This window comes from Trachemys scripta, chromosome 6 (genome assembly GCF_013100865.1).
Source record: "Trachemys scripta elegans isolate TJP31775 chromosome 6, CAS_Tse_1.0, whole genome shotgun sequence".
Lineage (NCBI taxonomy): Eukaryota > Metazoa > Chordata > Testudines > Emydidae > Trachemys > Trachemys scripta.
Window position 1 is genome coordinate 545,632 of NC_048303.1, and position 16,961 is coordinate 562,592.

Genomic DNA, 16,961 nt, shown 5'->3' on the forward strand with positions numbered 1-16,961 from the left:
CTACAATTCCAGAGAATGGGAAGTCAAGGAACAAAGCAAAGGAAGAAAAAGGTGGAGAAAAGGCAAAAAGGTCCCTAATATGCTATTCCTCTACTCATTAAGGGAGCGTGAAACACAAATATCTGATCCTTTTGTGAGGCAAGTAACCCTTCTTTACTCAAAACACGCCCATCGTTATGACAATTTCTCTTGACTCAGACATGCAGGGTATGTCTACACTGCAGCTGGGAGGTATAATTCGTAGGTTGGGTAGACATGGCAGCAGCTTTCACAGGTACTAAGAGAACTGGCAAATCCAGTTAGCTCTTCACATCCATTTTGATCCAGTCTCTCTTCAGTAAAAATATCAGACACACATGAAAATCTCCAAGAGCATTGGCTTAAGTACAGCTGTCAGAGGCTTCAAGTCCACAGCTCTGGGACAAGAATATAAAGTTTCTAGCTCAGCCAAAGTCCCTAGGTTTCTCTGGCAAAAGGAAAACACCAGACATTAGGAAGTGTTCCAGACGTAGCAGAAAGCCAAGAAACAAAACAAGAAAATGGACAGACTGTCTATACAAATGTATTATAAAGCAACCGTTGCGCCAATTGTTCACATGATTCTAAGGCTCATCACAAACCTGGTTTGCAGTGTGGATTTGTGGACAGAACATGATATTGAGACTCGGGAGACCTGGGTTCTATTTTTGGCTCTGCCAATGGCCTGCTGGGTGACCTTTGGCAAGTCACTTCTTTTTGTGCCTCAGTTTCCCCATCTGTAAAATGGGAGTAATGATACAGACCTCTTTTGTAAAATGCTTTGAGATTTACAGATGAAAAGTGCTACATGGACATGTCTTCACTACAGTATTTGGCCCAAAGTATAATTGGACTGTTGTTCCTAACCCAACTCCCATCCACACAAAGGTGTGGACAGTCAAGCTGGAAAGGCATATCGAGTGGGGTCCCACAGGGATCAGTTCTGGGTCTGGGGCTGTTCAATATCTTCATCAGTGATTTAGATAATGGCATAGAGAGTACACTTATAAAGTTTGCATATGACACCAAACTGGGAGGGGTTGCAAATGCTTTGGAGAACAGGATTAAAATTCAAAATGATCTGGACAAACAGAAAAATTGTCTGAAGTAAACAGGATGAAATTCAATAAGGACAAATGCAAAGTACTCCACTGAGGAAGGAACAATCAGTTGCACACATACAAAATAGGAAACGACTGCCTAAGAAGGAGTACGGCGGAAAGCGGTCTGGGGATCATAGTGGATCACAAGTTAAAAATGAGTCAACAGTGTAACGCTGTTGCAAAAAAAGCAAACATTCTGGGATATTTTAGCAGAAGTGTAGTAAGCAAGTCATGAGAAGTAATTCTTCCGCTCTACTCCGCACTAATTAGGCATCAACTGGAGTATTGTCTCCAGTTATGGGCGCCACATTTCAGGGAAGATGTGGACAAATTGGAGAAAGTCCAGAGAAGAGAAACAAAAACGATTAAAGGTCTAGAAAACATGACCTATGAGGGAAGACTGAAAAAATTGGGCTTGAGTGACATGGAGTGATGTGATTAGTTGCACAGAGTAACTGAAGATGAGTTTGCAAATCACTTGAATACTTCTCCCTTCTCTCAGCACAGTGATGAGTGCTGACTTTCATCTCTTGGGCTTTGTTCCGGTAAATCTGGAAGTGGTTAAGGTGATGCCACTGAGGTTAGCTATCAGACCCCGGGAGGCAGCTTTTTCCTCCGTTTTTATTTTGAATAGTTGGCCCTCTACAGGGTGTGTGCAGCCATTACTCAAGAGGGAAAACAGATAGCTAACAAATGAATGCACATCACAGCTTGACAATAGGGCGCATACTGCCCTAGATAGCTGGGAAAATTCACCTCCAACAGGCCAGATCCCATCGTCTGATACGGTTAGTAGCTACGCTCTTCTGGTCCTTTGAGGTTCCAGAGAACAGACAAGCAAGTAAAGCAGCTGGGGGATACAGATCAGGTAAGTGGTCTCTGTGAGGACACCCGCAATGTATAACGTAAGTGAAACAACATGGAGCACTCAACTGAATTGTGTTTCAAACATCATAAACAGAGGAAAAGCTCATACAGCCTCTTCTATCCCCTTCAGTCCTGAGGGGAAGAGCATCTCTCCATCTTGCTTGGGGTTTATCAATTACAGTTTATAACCTTGTTGAGAACTTGCAGCACCAAAGAGACTGAATGAGTTTTGAACAGGTGGAGTCATAGGCAAAAGCACAGAAGTGACCGCTGCTAAAAGTTAATTTATTAAAGACTGTACTATCATCATTTCCTAAAACAATGGCACAGACAATGATTAAAAATCATAACAATCGCTTGGAGTTATGAAGATCATTATTATAATACATCTATAGACAATAAAGCAGGTATGCAGTCTCTGAGATCTCTACAAGCAGGCCTGTGAAGTACAAGATTCATATCATACAGCTGTACAAATGTCAGAGAAAAATAGAAAATAAAATACAAAAGGAATCACCCAATATGTAGTCCTTGACAGTTATTGACAGTGTTACAGTACATTATGTGCCAGGACTGGCTTGTTCCACCTTCCATTTTCAGAGTGTGACAGTGCTCACTTGGCTGCAAACAGGAAGGAAAAGTCTCAAGTACAAATCCTAATCTTTGTCTCCCAACCTAAGAAATATGTTAAAAGCCAATCCTGATGTCCCCGTAATCATCTTTGCTCAAGACTTCTCATTTTATAAGAAACAAATTGGACACTCCTTTTATCTAGTGCAAAAATATTTCCCAGGGTGACATGAATTCACAGAATGACCAACAGTCATACTTATGCAAACCATCCTCTGCACGGCCAACAGCAACCTCGTGATCAAGAGAGAAGAGTCCCTCTCCCTCCCCAACCTGTGTGACTGGACAGAGTTCTTTCTGATGAGCACATGCTGTGTCTGCCCCAAACAGGCCATTGCATCAGGGTACAGAGCAAGGAATCCTCAGCTACTCCATGGAAACAAATGCCGTTGAAATCTTGTAAATATTGAACCACCAACTCAGACCCAAACCCTGTGTTTGCTACATGTCAAAAACCTACTAATAGCACAGCGCTGAAGTTAAAAACAACATACAGCAGCCATTTAATTTGTCATCACCATAGTGCTTGTTCCATGGGTCAGAGGTGCCCAGAGTATGGCTCGTGGAATCTAGCAGCCTGCAACAGCCCTCAGTTCACAGCGATATGGCTGCACCAACTAGTGACAGCGTGCTCAGCTGTGGTCTACTCTTGGTTAGCTGTCTTTGCAACTCTCAATTGAGCAAAGGCTTGGGGCACCTGAGCTTTTGGCTTGCTTGTCCTGACTCCACTCATGACAGCACCATCTTGGTCATACTTCCTTCTAGCTGCATAGTCTAAAAAACATGCAGCATTTTTTAAGTTGATGCTGATGTGCCCGCGTGCCATGTTGGCATGTACTGGCATTATCGCCACAAGAACATCCTTTGGCAGCTCTACAGTAAGGAGAACAACTGCGCTTTTCCAACAGCCAAAAGTATTGTTCTCCTCCCAACATGTCTGAGTGGTTTGTTTCATGTTTGATTCTGAAGACATTTCATGTCTGCCAATTCCAGAGGATCAAATCACAGTGCTCCATCTCCACACCACCCAGTGTGCCCAGCCCAGAGAGAAAACCATTTTGTACAAAGCACAATTTGTATCTTAAATAAAAGTGTGTGTCTCATTCTCTAGGATGCCTTACCCAGACACTAAACAATAAATAATTCACATCCGATTGGTGGATTTGTTTCCGGTACGGCACGCGTGCTATTGGAGCTAACACCGACTAACTGAAAAACCTTTTGTAATTAGTAAAAGAAAATGGTTGAACACTTGCACATATTGGCACAAGGAAAACGAGAGAAGGAATGTTCAGAGCTCAGCTCAGGTGCCTTCTTCCGTGGAGCGGGACTCCGATTTCAACTTTACAAACTCTCTGGCCACTTCGTCATTGGTTCGTTGAGAAAGAATCCTCAGGACCGTGAGCCCCGTCTCGTCCATGTGAATCCTACGCCCTAGTGGGCACCAGCAAGCACAGCTTCCTTTGTCCGCGATATCTCTGAGCTGCATCACAGCTATCCCCAGGACTCGATCTTCCCGAGCAAAGCAGTAATCCTTCACACAGACTTGGAGCTCATAGGCATCTGGGCCGTCTTCATTCCCCAATATGCTGAAAATGACAGGCACAAGTTACTCAGATTAAAGCAGAAAGCATACTGTCTCCTTAGATCCCCTTGCAGCAGGGGAATCCTGTTAAAAATGTTATCCAGTCACATTTATTTAGTCAGAGTCATGGTAATTACATGGGGAACAACTCCCAGAGCTGTCACAACAGGAATGTACCATCACCCTGTGCACATTTTAGGGCTCTGAGCCTGCCATAGAAACTTCACTTCCAAAGAAAATCTTCATCAAAGCAGAACATCGTAAAGGTGTTTTGCGAAGAAAACAAAAGGGGCCATCCTTTGTTTCTTTATGAGGGATTAAGACAACCTGACTTCCAGTTTTCACCTTTTTGCTTGTTTTTCATATCAGAAATTCAGGTCCTGTTTAGCCTGGAATAGTCTATGACAACTGGAGAACTAGTAAAATGATGATGTCACAAGAGTCAAGAGAGTGAAATTTGAGCTATGAAGAGAAGGGATTTTTAGTCAGACCTGTTTAAACCATTGTTTTTGTTGAGACCCTTGCCACTTGACATTTTGGAGAAAGGAGGCCCCTATTCAGTGAAGGTGAGAGCTAAAAATAGATATCCCAAAGACTCCCCCTCAACAAGCACCCCAGCAAAACCAGAGATTTAACCTTCTCATATTTTTAAGGTTAAAAAAAGAGCAGAATCCTCTTCCCCACATTTTAGAAAAACCCTTTTCCAGCCTTCCTTGCAATCAAAGCAGCAAAAAAGTGACAAGCTCCATTTTTTCCAAAATCCTTTGGAAGTGATATTTAACCTCTCATTCTGACTATGGAGTTAAATGAGGACTAGTCTACTTCCCCGTTTGTAAGGCCTTCAGAGAGCAGGGCCCTTTGTATTAATGAAAAGTTCAATATTCAGTGTTTAGAACGGTGCATTTCTAGCCATAGGAGAAGATGGTATCCTTGGAAACAGGTTTGGAGGACTGCTTGTCCCATGTGGCTAGTAAAGATCGAAACTAATGGGCAGACTTTTGCTATCACATGAGGAAGTTTCAGCCTCGACTCTACCAACAAAAGCGATGACTCATTAAAATAATGGATCATACTAAAGCAGGCTGATGTGCAGCAATACACAAATATAGGTATTTCTGAAGGTAATTGACAGATGCTCTTTACATGAGCCATAAATTGTACACATCTGTCCCTGAAATCAGCGTTCCAGCAGCAGCCACTCAGCACTTTCATGGTGAGTTGGTTCCTCATGCCAGAATACTGGACCTGACTAAGACACACCTGCTGCTTCCGGTTACCCTATTGACACTGACAGGTCATTCGATTGCACTCAGCAGCAATGCGTTATCTGAGCTCTGCATGTCCTTCCCGAGACAGACCCTCGGCCTGTCTTTCGTACTCACAAGTGAAAGGTTTCGTTGTATTTGGGTGCCCAGTTGTTGCTCTTTGATTTGGTTGTGAACTTTCTTTTCTTGTCACTTTGATGAGGTCCAATCATAGTGACTTCAACGAACGGGCGGAACATGCCGGATGTTTGCCATTTCAGGTCATTGGCTGCCACAACTAGACAAGAGAGAGAAAATCAGAGCCCCCCTCTGCAGAAAGGTTCATCTGTTCAAACGGCTCTAGCCAGCTTTTTAATGCTGAGCTATCCACAACAATCACACAAAACAACTCTTCCGGTGAAAGGCTTCCCAGCTGTTCAGTTCAGAGGCTCTGATCTGAAAGAGATCAGTCCTGAACTCACACGGGGCTGGGATATATTATTTTACTGAACAAATTACATGCTTTTTTATTCGTGATTTAAAGTTCTGTGGAGGGAATTTTGTACTCGGGAAAGCGAGAGGTTGGCAATATTTGCAATCGGCAGAGGTAAGTCAGGCAGGCATGCACACTGCTGTAGGAACACAGCTCTGACAATGCACCTTAATGCTGATCAGCAGCACCCCTTTGCCATTCCAGTCCTGGGCAAGACTCCCACTGACGTGTCTATCTCCTTGAATTTAGCTGGGGAGAGCAGACACACTTGGGTCTCTTGATTTTTATAAACACGACGATTCCCTNTAGCTGGGGAGAGCAGACACACTTGGGTCTCTTGATTTTTATAAACACGACGATTCCCTTCTTACTGTCACTTCTCTACTTGGTGTAACTCGGAGTCCTATGTGGGATGAGTTTGAATCGTCGCTCGGGGAAAAGAAAGTGCTCTGACACTATGGCTAGTGGTGAGGCACCCGAGCTGCAGCTACTGGCAAGGTTTTCTCTGTGACGGGTCCTCCGCCTTAGAACTCTTCCTCCACACCCAGCCACCAAGGCCAAATGTGTTGGCTCTCTAGACGCACCGTAAAACTCACCTTTTCCCCCAGGCCTTTGTGCGGAGAGATGGTGGATATTTACGTATAGGCAACCCCTCCTGTTACAGTGTGGGTTTTACTCTGTGGGACGGGGGCCTTAGAGACACTTTTATACATTTGAAGAAATAAAGAAAACAAATTAAAGGCAGCAAACATAGGCTAGCGAGAAAGTAACCGAGGAGAGGGAGGAGGAAGAGGTAGCCTCAGCCGAATCACTGTCATGCCCATTTGGCCATCAGGACTGAGCCCAAAATCCCTGAGCGTGTGCAGACTCTGCTCTCTGGATGGCTCAGTGAATGGAATAGTTCCTTAATGAATGTTGTCATTTTGTGCCTTGCTGGGCCGAGCACACCACTTCGCTGGGATATTTGCAGGCCTGATGAGAGCCATGTATTTGACTTGAGTGTGTTCCACAAAATTACTTTCAAACAAGAAAGAACTATGCATCGCCATGTGACTGGGTGAGCTGGGACACCACTGCCATCATGCTGCTGTTTCTCTAGGTACTCCAGATGGGAGCCCAGTTCTGGTCTTCATTTAGAATAATCGTTAACTCTACCCACAGACTGGACAAAACCAGATACACTGATATATGCCAGCCTACAGCATGGACACCGCTGTACAGTACCAGTTCATTCCTGCTGGACCAGCCGTGCTTCCTGCTTTACTATACCTTTCACTGTGACCTTGTGTTCACCAGTTCCTGGGTGCGTATACAGGTCGATCTGTATGGACACGTCACCCACTGGATCATCCACTCCAGAACCTGATGCAAAGATTGACAAACACCGAAAGAAAGATTAGTTTATTGGCACCCAGCTTCAGCTTATGCGCTCGGCAAGACAATACCCCATTTGCAGTAAGTTAGCCCATCACCAGTTTCCTTGCAGACGCTTCTAGTTTGATAATGCAAAGGTCAATCCAACACCACATTTGTAGGCCAAACACACACCACACACATTACAACTTTTTGTAACAAATTATAAAACTAATTATACTGCAAAGATTTCACACTAGGAAGGATTACAGCATGGTTTTTGAAGTGCCTTGAAAGCCTATAATGGATCCCAACAGAAAGCATCTGCTAATGAGTTCCTATCAAGATATTGCACACATGTGGGCATTCCTGTGACCCGGGGCAAGCACCATTTCCCTCCATGCAAATGGAACTAGTGAAAACGGGGGGGTGGGGGAAGGTTTGGAAACAAGGGATAAGGATATAGGATTGATACTAAATTTGCTCTGAGCCAAAGTACACGTCCAGTCTTCCAAACAGCGTTCTGTACCTGCACACTGGATAAAAGCTACAATTCCCAGTGCCTCCATCCCCAAGGAAGAGGAGAGTCCCTTCAGACCACATAAGACTATGAGGAAAGTTAAGAGTTTACAAGCTGCTTAGAAACTTTCCTTTATCAGTTAGCCAGTGAGTAGTTTCAAAAAAGAGTTTCATAAAGGAAAAGGTAGCATGTTTTAATAGAACAGGCCAGGGGAAGAGTCAGAGGTCAAATGAGCTTTACAATTTGGTTAAATTCTCTAATGCAGTGTCTCTCAACCTCAAGGTCGCAACCCCCGGGGGGGTTGCAAGAGGGATTGGGGGGGTTGCAAGCAGAGCTACTTGCCAGGGGCCCCACAAAGCTAATTTACATGTTTCAGCCCTCAAGAGGGCTGAAGCCCCAAGCCCCCAAGCTTAAGGTAGGTGGTTACAATTTTTTAAGTCCAAAGGGGGTCCCCAACACAAAAGCGTTGAGAAACACTGCTCTGATGTATGATTGAATTTAAATGCTTGAAGGGTATTTTGTAGGCAGCAATCACTCTGTCATTTTAAAAGAGGAGGATGTAAACAAATGTATGCCATTTCCTGAAGTGTGTATGATGTGGTACAGACAGTAATTGCAGGCAGATCAAGGCAACTTGACATATGTTCATGTATCTTGAACTGTAACGGATTCTTTTTGGGAGTGCACCTGAAGGCTCTAATTTATTTATCATGCCCTGGGAGCTCTAAACAGTCGTTTAAGATATGAACAGGCTGAGTGGATTTTCTTGGCTGTATCTTCTTCCAATCACCAGACTGTGTACTAGTAGAAACTGATTAAGTACAGAGAGGAAGGAACAGTATGTAAACACCCAATCAAGGTTGGGGGGTCTAATTTTAGACCCTACCTTGGTTTGTTGGTATGTGCACATCACATTGCTCCTTCACTCTCTTCCAGCATTGTTCTGATGAGTAGATAGGTTACTGACATTTTTATTGATATATATATATATAGAAAAAACACAAAGAAACCTGCCCTCCAGGCACTTGAGGGACCTTGTATATTTCAATGCCCTTCCTGCCCACAAAAACCAAGAGGATGTTCAGAGTACAGGAACTGAGTGACATGCATGACTCTGCTTTGGAAGAAACCCAAGGGATGGAGTTGTGCTGCAGGCAAGCTATCCAGCAATGAAGCTGGCATTTTTCAATGTTATGGCCCTTGTTTTGGGGAGCACGCACCATGTTTTACCAAAATTACATTGGGCCTGATCTGCATTTCATTTACCCCAATGTAACCCAACAGACTCTGAAGGAGCCACTTCCTGATTTGCACTGGTGAGAGCAGAATCTGGCCTATTAATTTTTAAAGCTGATTCGATTTGGGGCTTGTCTATCTTAACTCTGTTTCTTTTTATAGGAAGATCCTGCTTTCTTATCTGAAGTGCTCTTATACGCAGAGGCCCTGGGAATATCCAATAGATGGCAAATAGGCCAGAAACATTCTACACTATTTACTAATTTCTTGGTGGTGGTGACGGAATTAAAACTTGGGCATGGAAATCTTGCTAGATTTGTGATATGTGAGGGTGAGGGCCGTACACTGAAATCACATGTGCAACATGTTACAGATACGTTTTCACCTAAAAAACAAAAGCTTTGGGCAACATACAAAAATTGGAGAGCTGAAACCCAGCAGGATTCAAGCGAGTGGCAGGACTTCTAGCTTCCCTCTCGAAGTCAAACTCTTCAGCTGATCCCTACCCTCGCGTATGCATTACACATTACCATGTACCATGAAGAACCTGCCTCAGCAGCACGTGAGCATCAGGGCCGGCTCCAGGCACCAGCTTAACAAGCAGGTGCTTGGGGCGGCCAAGGGAGAGGGGCGGCACCTGCGGCAATTCGGGGGCGGCAGGTCCCTCACTCCCTCTAGGAGCGAAGGACCTGCCGCCGAACTGCCGCCGCCGATCGCGGCTTTTTTATTTTTTTTCCCCCAATTGCCGCCGCCGATCGTGATCACAGCTTTTTTTTTTTGCTTTGGGCGGCAGAAATGCTGGAGCCGGCCTGGTGAGCATGCACATCTAGGAGTGGTGTCACAGCCATAGGTAGTGCAGAGCAGAGGATAAGGGCAGACTGTAGCACCTGGCAAAGAGACTGTTTATTAACCCTGTATTGTCAGGGCAGAATGTACATTCCCGTGAATTAGTCTCAAGCTCCAGCAGAGCCTGCACGGCAGGCCCCACCTCCTTGCGTCACACAGCCCACGGCTCTGCTCTCTGTAGGGTGGAAGCAGTCCACAAGGGGTAGGTTCTAGGGGGAGCTACAGGGAGGTGGGTCTCTGGAACGGGTTTCCAAAAGCAAGGGAAGTTTGCAGCTGGCTAATGTTGTTATGGTAACAGCATTAGTCTTGAACATACCCTTATCAGGAAGAACGTCCTCATTAGCGGTAAACCTAATACCTTTCCCATCATGCACTGAGTCATGAATTCAAAAGGCGAGGAGCAGGCAGGACAAAGAGAGAAGAGTGTGAATTACAATCCAATTAGCAGTGACACTTAGACAAATACAACTTGAGGAAGTCAAATATTCTAGCTCTTAATAGACTAAATATACCCAGTCTACTGCACCAGCACAGGGCTGTAAAGCGATGCTGTTTCTACAGGCCAGGGAATCTGTTTGGGTTAGCATGGTGAGGTCATGATTCGTGCTGCTGGCAGAAGTACGCTGAGAGCTCTGATCCTCAAACGTCCTAGCTTGGAAGTCGAATAGCTTTGTGCTACCGAAACCTTTGCAGTCAGAGGGGGCTGGAGTGCCTCAGAGGCTGCCATGCACGACAGTTCAGAGGTGCAGCAGGGGTGGCAGACACCTCACTCACAGTTACATAAGCACAGGATTGACTTTTTTCAGCCATTTCCTCCTACAAGCCTATGGGAGGCCTTAAGAACGTGAGAGGAAACCCCAGCTGGAGAGAACTCTGTCAAGCAGGAATCAGCCCTAAACACTGGTGCTGTTCCCTCTGCCTCCTAGACACACGCCCAAGTTCTCCAAATCATTCTATAGTCTGGGGCTATTTAGACGTGTTTGCAAGGTCCAACCCCAGCACAGGGCCCGGAACTGAACTGTGGCCAAAGGGGACCCAGTTCACAGTTTCTTCAATGCTGCTACAAAAAAATCAGTCAGCAGAAGGCCTGGCTCAAACCCTCCCCCGAAGTCCTCAAGGGCTCCCAGCCTGGAGAATTCTCTAGGGTACAGGATACAGCAACATGGGGACTGCCAGATTGAATTCGCCCAGTGCTCCACCTAGTCCAGTGTCCCATCTCCAACAGTGCTTCAGAGAAGTGACCTCTCAGAAGCCAGTTCTGGGATAACCTCACAGAGAAAGTTCCCTCCTAACGCCCCAGGAGTGCGCTTCGCTTGTGCTTTGAAGCTGGCGGTTTATATCCCCCTCAAGCCTCTTTAAAAACAATAGTTCCTGTAACCGCTCTACATATTTCTGTTATCCACACAAACGTCTAATCTTTTTTTGAATCCTGTTACACGTGGCCTCAATATCTTGTGGCAATGAATTCCACAGGCTAACGCTGCACTGTGTGAAATAGTATTTTCTTGCATCAGTTTTGAATTTGCCACTTTCCGGTTTAGTTGAATGTCCCTTTGCTCTTGTATTAACAACACATCAGTGCAGCCAGAACATTGCGAGTCAGCATAACTGAGCGTGGTATGACAATGCACAATGTTATCCCACAGCCTGGAATGTCCAGACAATGTGCAGGGGATAAGGCTTAGTGAAGTCATCTGCTTTCACGTGGCACGGATGAGGGCATCAGCAGTGACAAGCTATGCTAAAGTAGATAAAATGCAAAATCAGAGGGATTTAGGAACCTGGTTCATTTTTAGGGTAGCCAACCCTCCAAGATTTTCCTGGAGTCTCCAGGTTTCAGAGTAGAAGCCGTGTTAGTCTGTATCCGCAAAAAGAACAGGAGTACTAGTGGCACCTTAGAGACTAACAAATTTATTAGAGCATAAGCTTTCGTGGACTACAGCCCACTTCTTCGGATGCATATAGAATGGAACATATATTGAGGAGATATATATACACACATACAGAGAGCATGAACAGGTGGGAGTTGTCTTACCAACTCTGAGAGGCCAATTAAGTAAGAGAAAAAAAACTTTTGAAGTGATAATCAAGCTAGCCCAGTACAGACAGGTTGATAAGAAGTGTGAGAATACTTACAAGGAGAGATAGAGTCAATGTTTGTAATGGCTCAGCCATTCCCAGTCCTGGAGTCTCCAGGAATTAAACATGCTATGTAAGGAAACCTCCAGGAATATGTCCAACCAAAACTGGCAACTGTGTTATACATCTTGTTGGACTGAGCCACAAAATTGACTCTTACCATATGTATGGGTACCTAATAAAAAGATGGGTCCCTTCTCATTTCCCTCACTCCAACATCTGGAGGATTTTGTTCGCTGGAGTTCATTGCGAAAGGCATCTTGACGTAGATAACAGCTGTGCTTACTCTGTCTGGCCACCAGAGGTCTCCATTGCTTTGCAGAGATACAGGAGCGTTTTCCTTGACGATGATAGTAGCTTGATTCTTTAGGTAACTTTGAAACAGGGACATGCATTGTGTTTCTAGATCAGTGGTTCTCAACCACGGGTACGCAGAGGTCTTCCCGGGGATACATCAAATCATCTCGATGTGTGTCTAGTTTTACAACAGGCTATGTAAAAAACACTAGTGAAGTCAGTACAAACTAAAATTTCATACGAAGATTTGTTTATACTGCTCTATATACTATACACTGAAATGTAAGTACAATATTTATATTCCAATGGATTGATTTTATAATTATATGGTAAAATGAGAAAGTCAGCCATTTGTCACTAATAGGGTGCTGTGACACTTTTGTATTTGTATGTCTGGTTTTGTAAGCAAGTTGTTTTTAAGTGAGGTGAAACTTGGGGGTACGCAAGACAAATTAGACTCCTGGAAGGGTACAGTTGTTTGGAAAGGTTGAGAGCCGCTGTTCTAGATCTCAAAAGAAAAGGTGTTTGTTGTGTGTGTTTCAGTCCCACAGAAAGCTGTCTGAGGGACACTTTGACTTTAAAAGGATTCTTGCTTCTGCCTCTTTGTCATCAAGTTCTCCAAGCAGAGAGAGGTGGATACTCTAAAATTCAGATTTTGACTAGCCCCTTCCATACAGCAGTGAACAAGATGTTTTAGAAGAGCTTCTTCCACTTCTCCATTCCAGTCCCATGCTTGGTAGCAGAGTCAGGCAGCATGAGAGCACAGATGTTATGATCTGTGGGACCCCAGGCTGCTGGAGGACTGGTGGAGGTGGGGAGAAACTGGACTATAAGTGGTGAGACTGCCTGGGACCCCCCAGAGTTGCTTGCATTGTTTGTTCTTTGGGACAGCCTGCAGCGAGGGAACTGTATGGAGATCCCAGACAGGTCTGACTCTCACGGCTTTAGCCATCACTTTCTTTTAACAGCAACATTGGAATGGGAGGTCCCACCCCACAGACTGCATTTAAATCAGGGTATAACCTGAAATCTTAGGCTATAACCTTAAGATATTACCTTAGCCTAGTGTTAGTTTCATTGGTTTTCCATGTCCTTCTCCAGAGATGAGCAAGAACCACAAAACCACACAGAAAGAACAGGAGTACTTGTGGCACCATATAGCTATATGCATCCGAAGAAGTGGGCTGTAGCCCACGAAAGCTTATGCTCTATAAATGTGTTAGTCTCTAAGGTGCCACAAGTACTCCTGTTCTTTTTGCGGATACAGACTAACATGGCTGCTACTCTAAAACCACACAGGTGGCCAATGAACGTCCTCTGGCTATGGACTGATACTATTCTGTGCAGAAACGAGGAGACCACTGCTTCTGAACAGCTGAGAGATCTACAGCGACAAATCATTAGTCACATTAGTACTGGGTGACAATGTGGCAGTGTTACCCTGGCTTCCACAGAACTCCCAGTGGGCCATCACAGCAGCGTAGTAAATAACTTGTGCTACTGCTGTGTCTTTCCCTCCAGCAATAAAGATACGTAATAATCTAGGTAGCATATATCCTATACTGGCTAGGCACAAAGCAAGACCTTCAGCATCATTATTCTTGTAGTGGAGTGCCCTCCTCCTTGTGACTCTCAGCATTGCTATCAACCAGGATTAGTCAGAACTGCCTGGGCTGCTGGTGAGTGGCCTATGACCTACGTGTGGTCCGCTTCTGGGTTGATACCTGCTTGGAATCACCTTCCACAAAACAGTACAACTCCCAGTACAATAACGCCAAATTTCACTTCCCCCAAATCACTTACCAACCTTAGTGCCAGGAGCTTGGCTGTGAAATTAGCATCAGGCAAGAAAACCTCCAGGAGTTAAATTTGCACATATTTCTGTTCCCTCAAGATGTAAACATTGAGCAGGAAAACCCCAGCAAATAGCAGCTCTGAAACTGTCATGTTTCCAGGAGCGTGACTGCCAAAGACGCTGCAAACCAGTAGTGCAAGCCATGACAATTAACACCACACTGGAGAGCTTTAGTCAACTCTCCTGATGACAGAAAAGAGCCTTACCCTGAGCTGTCTGTGTCTGGACAAAGGTTTTGATGAGAGTGTCTGTGGTCTGAGTGTAGAGGGACAGCGCATAGCGGAGCGACTGCAGGTCTGGGCTCTTCTCCAAGAAGGTTTTCTTTAGACCGTTCCCACCAGCATGGAAATATTGCTAAGAGCAAAGAGTAAAAGCAACAACATAAAAGGAAAACTGCCACCAGCAACAGACAAGCTGCTGGCAGCCCCTCCGAGAGCAGAGGGAGCTGAAACCTTTGTGAAGCATTTTTTGCAGCAGTGGCTGATTGTTCACCCCGACAGCTCCCCCACCTGTGTGTCAGATCCTGACTCTACAATCACTCAGGCCCCTTGATATGCTGGCTCCACAGTACTATTGACCTGAGTGCCATGTAGGTGTTTAACTGGGCACCTCTTCAGAAGTGGGTTTATGCCACATACTTGGTAGCCCTGAGTCATTCTGGTGCCTTATTGCTGATCATTCCCTAAGATACGTGCCACGCACGATCCATTCCAGAACAGCGTCCGGGGAGTTACTCACTTTGATAGTATCCAGAGCCAGGTCCAGAACCGCACACTGCTTTGGAGTGAGACTTCTAGTTTCTTCCTTCACCATGTGATCCTGAAAAGAACCATCAGATCAAACGTTACTATACTGCTAGTGGCAAAGGCCAGGGAGTCCCCAGTAAAGCTAGGTGCACTGGATTCACACAGGGCGGGGGGCACTGATTCAGCTATGTAAGAGAGCGATAGGGACTCTCTCAGAATCATTCTTTGATGCAACCGATAAAAAAAAGGTTTCCTCCAATTCTGTTGTGTGCACAAGAGGGAAGGAGGTAAACTCACAATGGCGACAGTTTGCATTTTAATCCAAGCTTGTACTCTGCAGCCCTGTGTCATGAAAAGCCCTAAATGACAAATTTGCTTGTCACTCATGAATTATGCAGCTCGCCCCAAAACTACTACTAACAGAACCTTCAGCCCACAGTGACGTATTGTGTGTGTGTCACAGCTTGGACAGAAAAACTGCTTGAGAGATTTTTTGGAAAAAAATGTACTGGTCCTACTGTATTTTTCATAACCCTCCATGCAAACGGCCTTGGTACCGAGTGAAACAGTACAGATCATCAAAGGAAGAAGAGTAATACAGTCTAGAAACTTCTAAAAATTACCTAAAATATGGAAATCTTGGGACCTACCACAACTAAAAATCAGTGCTGTGTATCCCCCTGGAAATCTTCCTTTTCCAATTGTCCATCTGTTAGAATATACTGTTAATAGAATATATTTCTAGTCAAGTGTCATGAGACAATCAACCTGCAGACCTGTCACCGGGCCAAGCACCCTCTCTTTGCAGGCTAGGCCTCAGGCCATCGTAAGTCTGGAGAGTAAATTCTACATTCTGGGAGGTGAAGGAGACTTTCTCCAGCAGGTGGTTTGGCCATTTGAGCTGCGGAGAGGTTTGGAATTTTAGTAGCAGCAGCATTCGTGGTCAATATGTAGGAGAAGCAGTCAATGCAATATTACACACAATATCGCCACTACACATTTTGTGAATGTATCGGGTCTATCAAAACCCAGACATTTTCCCACTGGGAACTCTGACTGCTGCATGACACCTTTCAGGGAGACATGCCTGCCTGGCTACTGTGTCCCTTTCATAGCAAACAGAGCCATGAGGTAGCCTACCTGTTCCTGTCTTGTATTTCTAATATTTGCCATGGGAGCCCAGTCAATCTTCATAATGACCAAAGATAGGTACATGTATTGTTCTCTTACTGCCAGGTGCTTGTTCCAGAGGCTGGCCTGGCTGATGTTCCATTTGTTATCTGGTTGAGCCTGGCTCCTCCTTTAGTTCAGTATAGATTGTGGCCCCTTGACCTTTGCAAAGTAATACGTTCAGCCCTCGCGCTGAACATGTGCGCACAGCTGGCCTAGATTCATATGGCCCACATTTTCAAACAAAGTTCGGCTCCTACGTCCATACAGAACATAAGAACGGCCAGACCGGGTCACACCAGTGATCCATCCAGCCCAGTATCCTGTCTTCCGACAGTGGCCAATGCCAGAGGAAATGAACAGAACAGAGAATCATCAAGTGACCCATCCCCTGTCGCCCATTCCCAGCTTCTGGCAAACTGAGGCTAGAGACACCATCCCTGCCCAGCCTGGCTAATAGCCATTGATGGACCTAGGTAGCCTGTATTTCAAGAGTGCTGGTGCCCAGTGGCTCCCATTGAAGTCCATGGTAGTTATTGGGTGCTCCATGCTTTGGGGAAGAAGAAAAAAAAATCAGCCCACTTTGTCAGGTCTTTTAGTATAAATGGAAGGAGCCAAAACTTTAGACCCCTGATTTGAAAATCTTTGCCTGCATGCCTAGCTCCGGGATGGGGCAGGTGCTTCTGGTTTAGGATTCACACAGTTACTGGTTTGCCCTTTAACAGGTTCTAATGCTGCATCCCAGAGCAGCACCGATGTGTGGAGCTACCCAGTGAGACCACAGCAGTCTCTTCTCCAGGCCAGTGTTGAACAGCATTTCTTCCGCTAAGGAACCGGAAGTTTTCCTTCAGTTTCTCTT

The 16,961-nt window shown here is 45.1% G+C and overlaps 1 protein-coding gene across 6 annotated transcripts in view; it reads right to left on the reverse strand.

The window, feature by feature from the left end:
- Positions 1-2,252: 2,252 nt before the first annotated feature.
- LOC117878847 (protein unc-13 homolog B) overlaps positions 2,253-16,961 on the reverse strand; it is a 206,252-nt gene continuing 191,543 nt past the window's right edge. For 4 of the 6 annotated variants that reach the window (XM_034773439.1, XM_034773442.1, XM_034773444.1 and 1 more), the window contains 5 exons: positions 14,925-15,005; positions 14,393-14,540; positions 7,210-7,302; positions 5,586-5,745; positions 3,922-4,207 (listed from right to left, as the gene is read on the reverse strand). In XM_034773439.1, coding sequence (XP_034629330.1) covers positions 3,922-4,207; positions 5,586-5,745; positions 7,210-7,302; positions 14,393-14,540; positions 14,925-15,005 — 768 coding nt within the window. Of the gene's footprint in view, positions 4,208-5,585; positions 5,746-7,209; positions 7,303-14,392; positions 14,541-14,924; positions 15,006-16,961 lie in introns of all 6 variants that reach the window. The other 2 variants (XM_034773441.1, XM_034773440.1) reach the window with 1 other exon arrangement.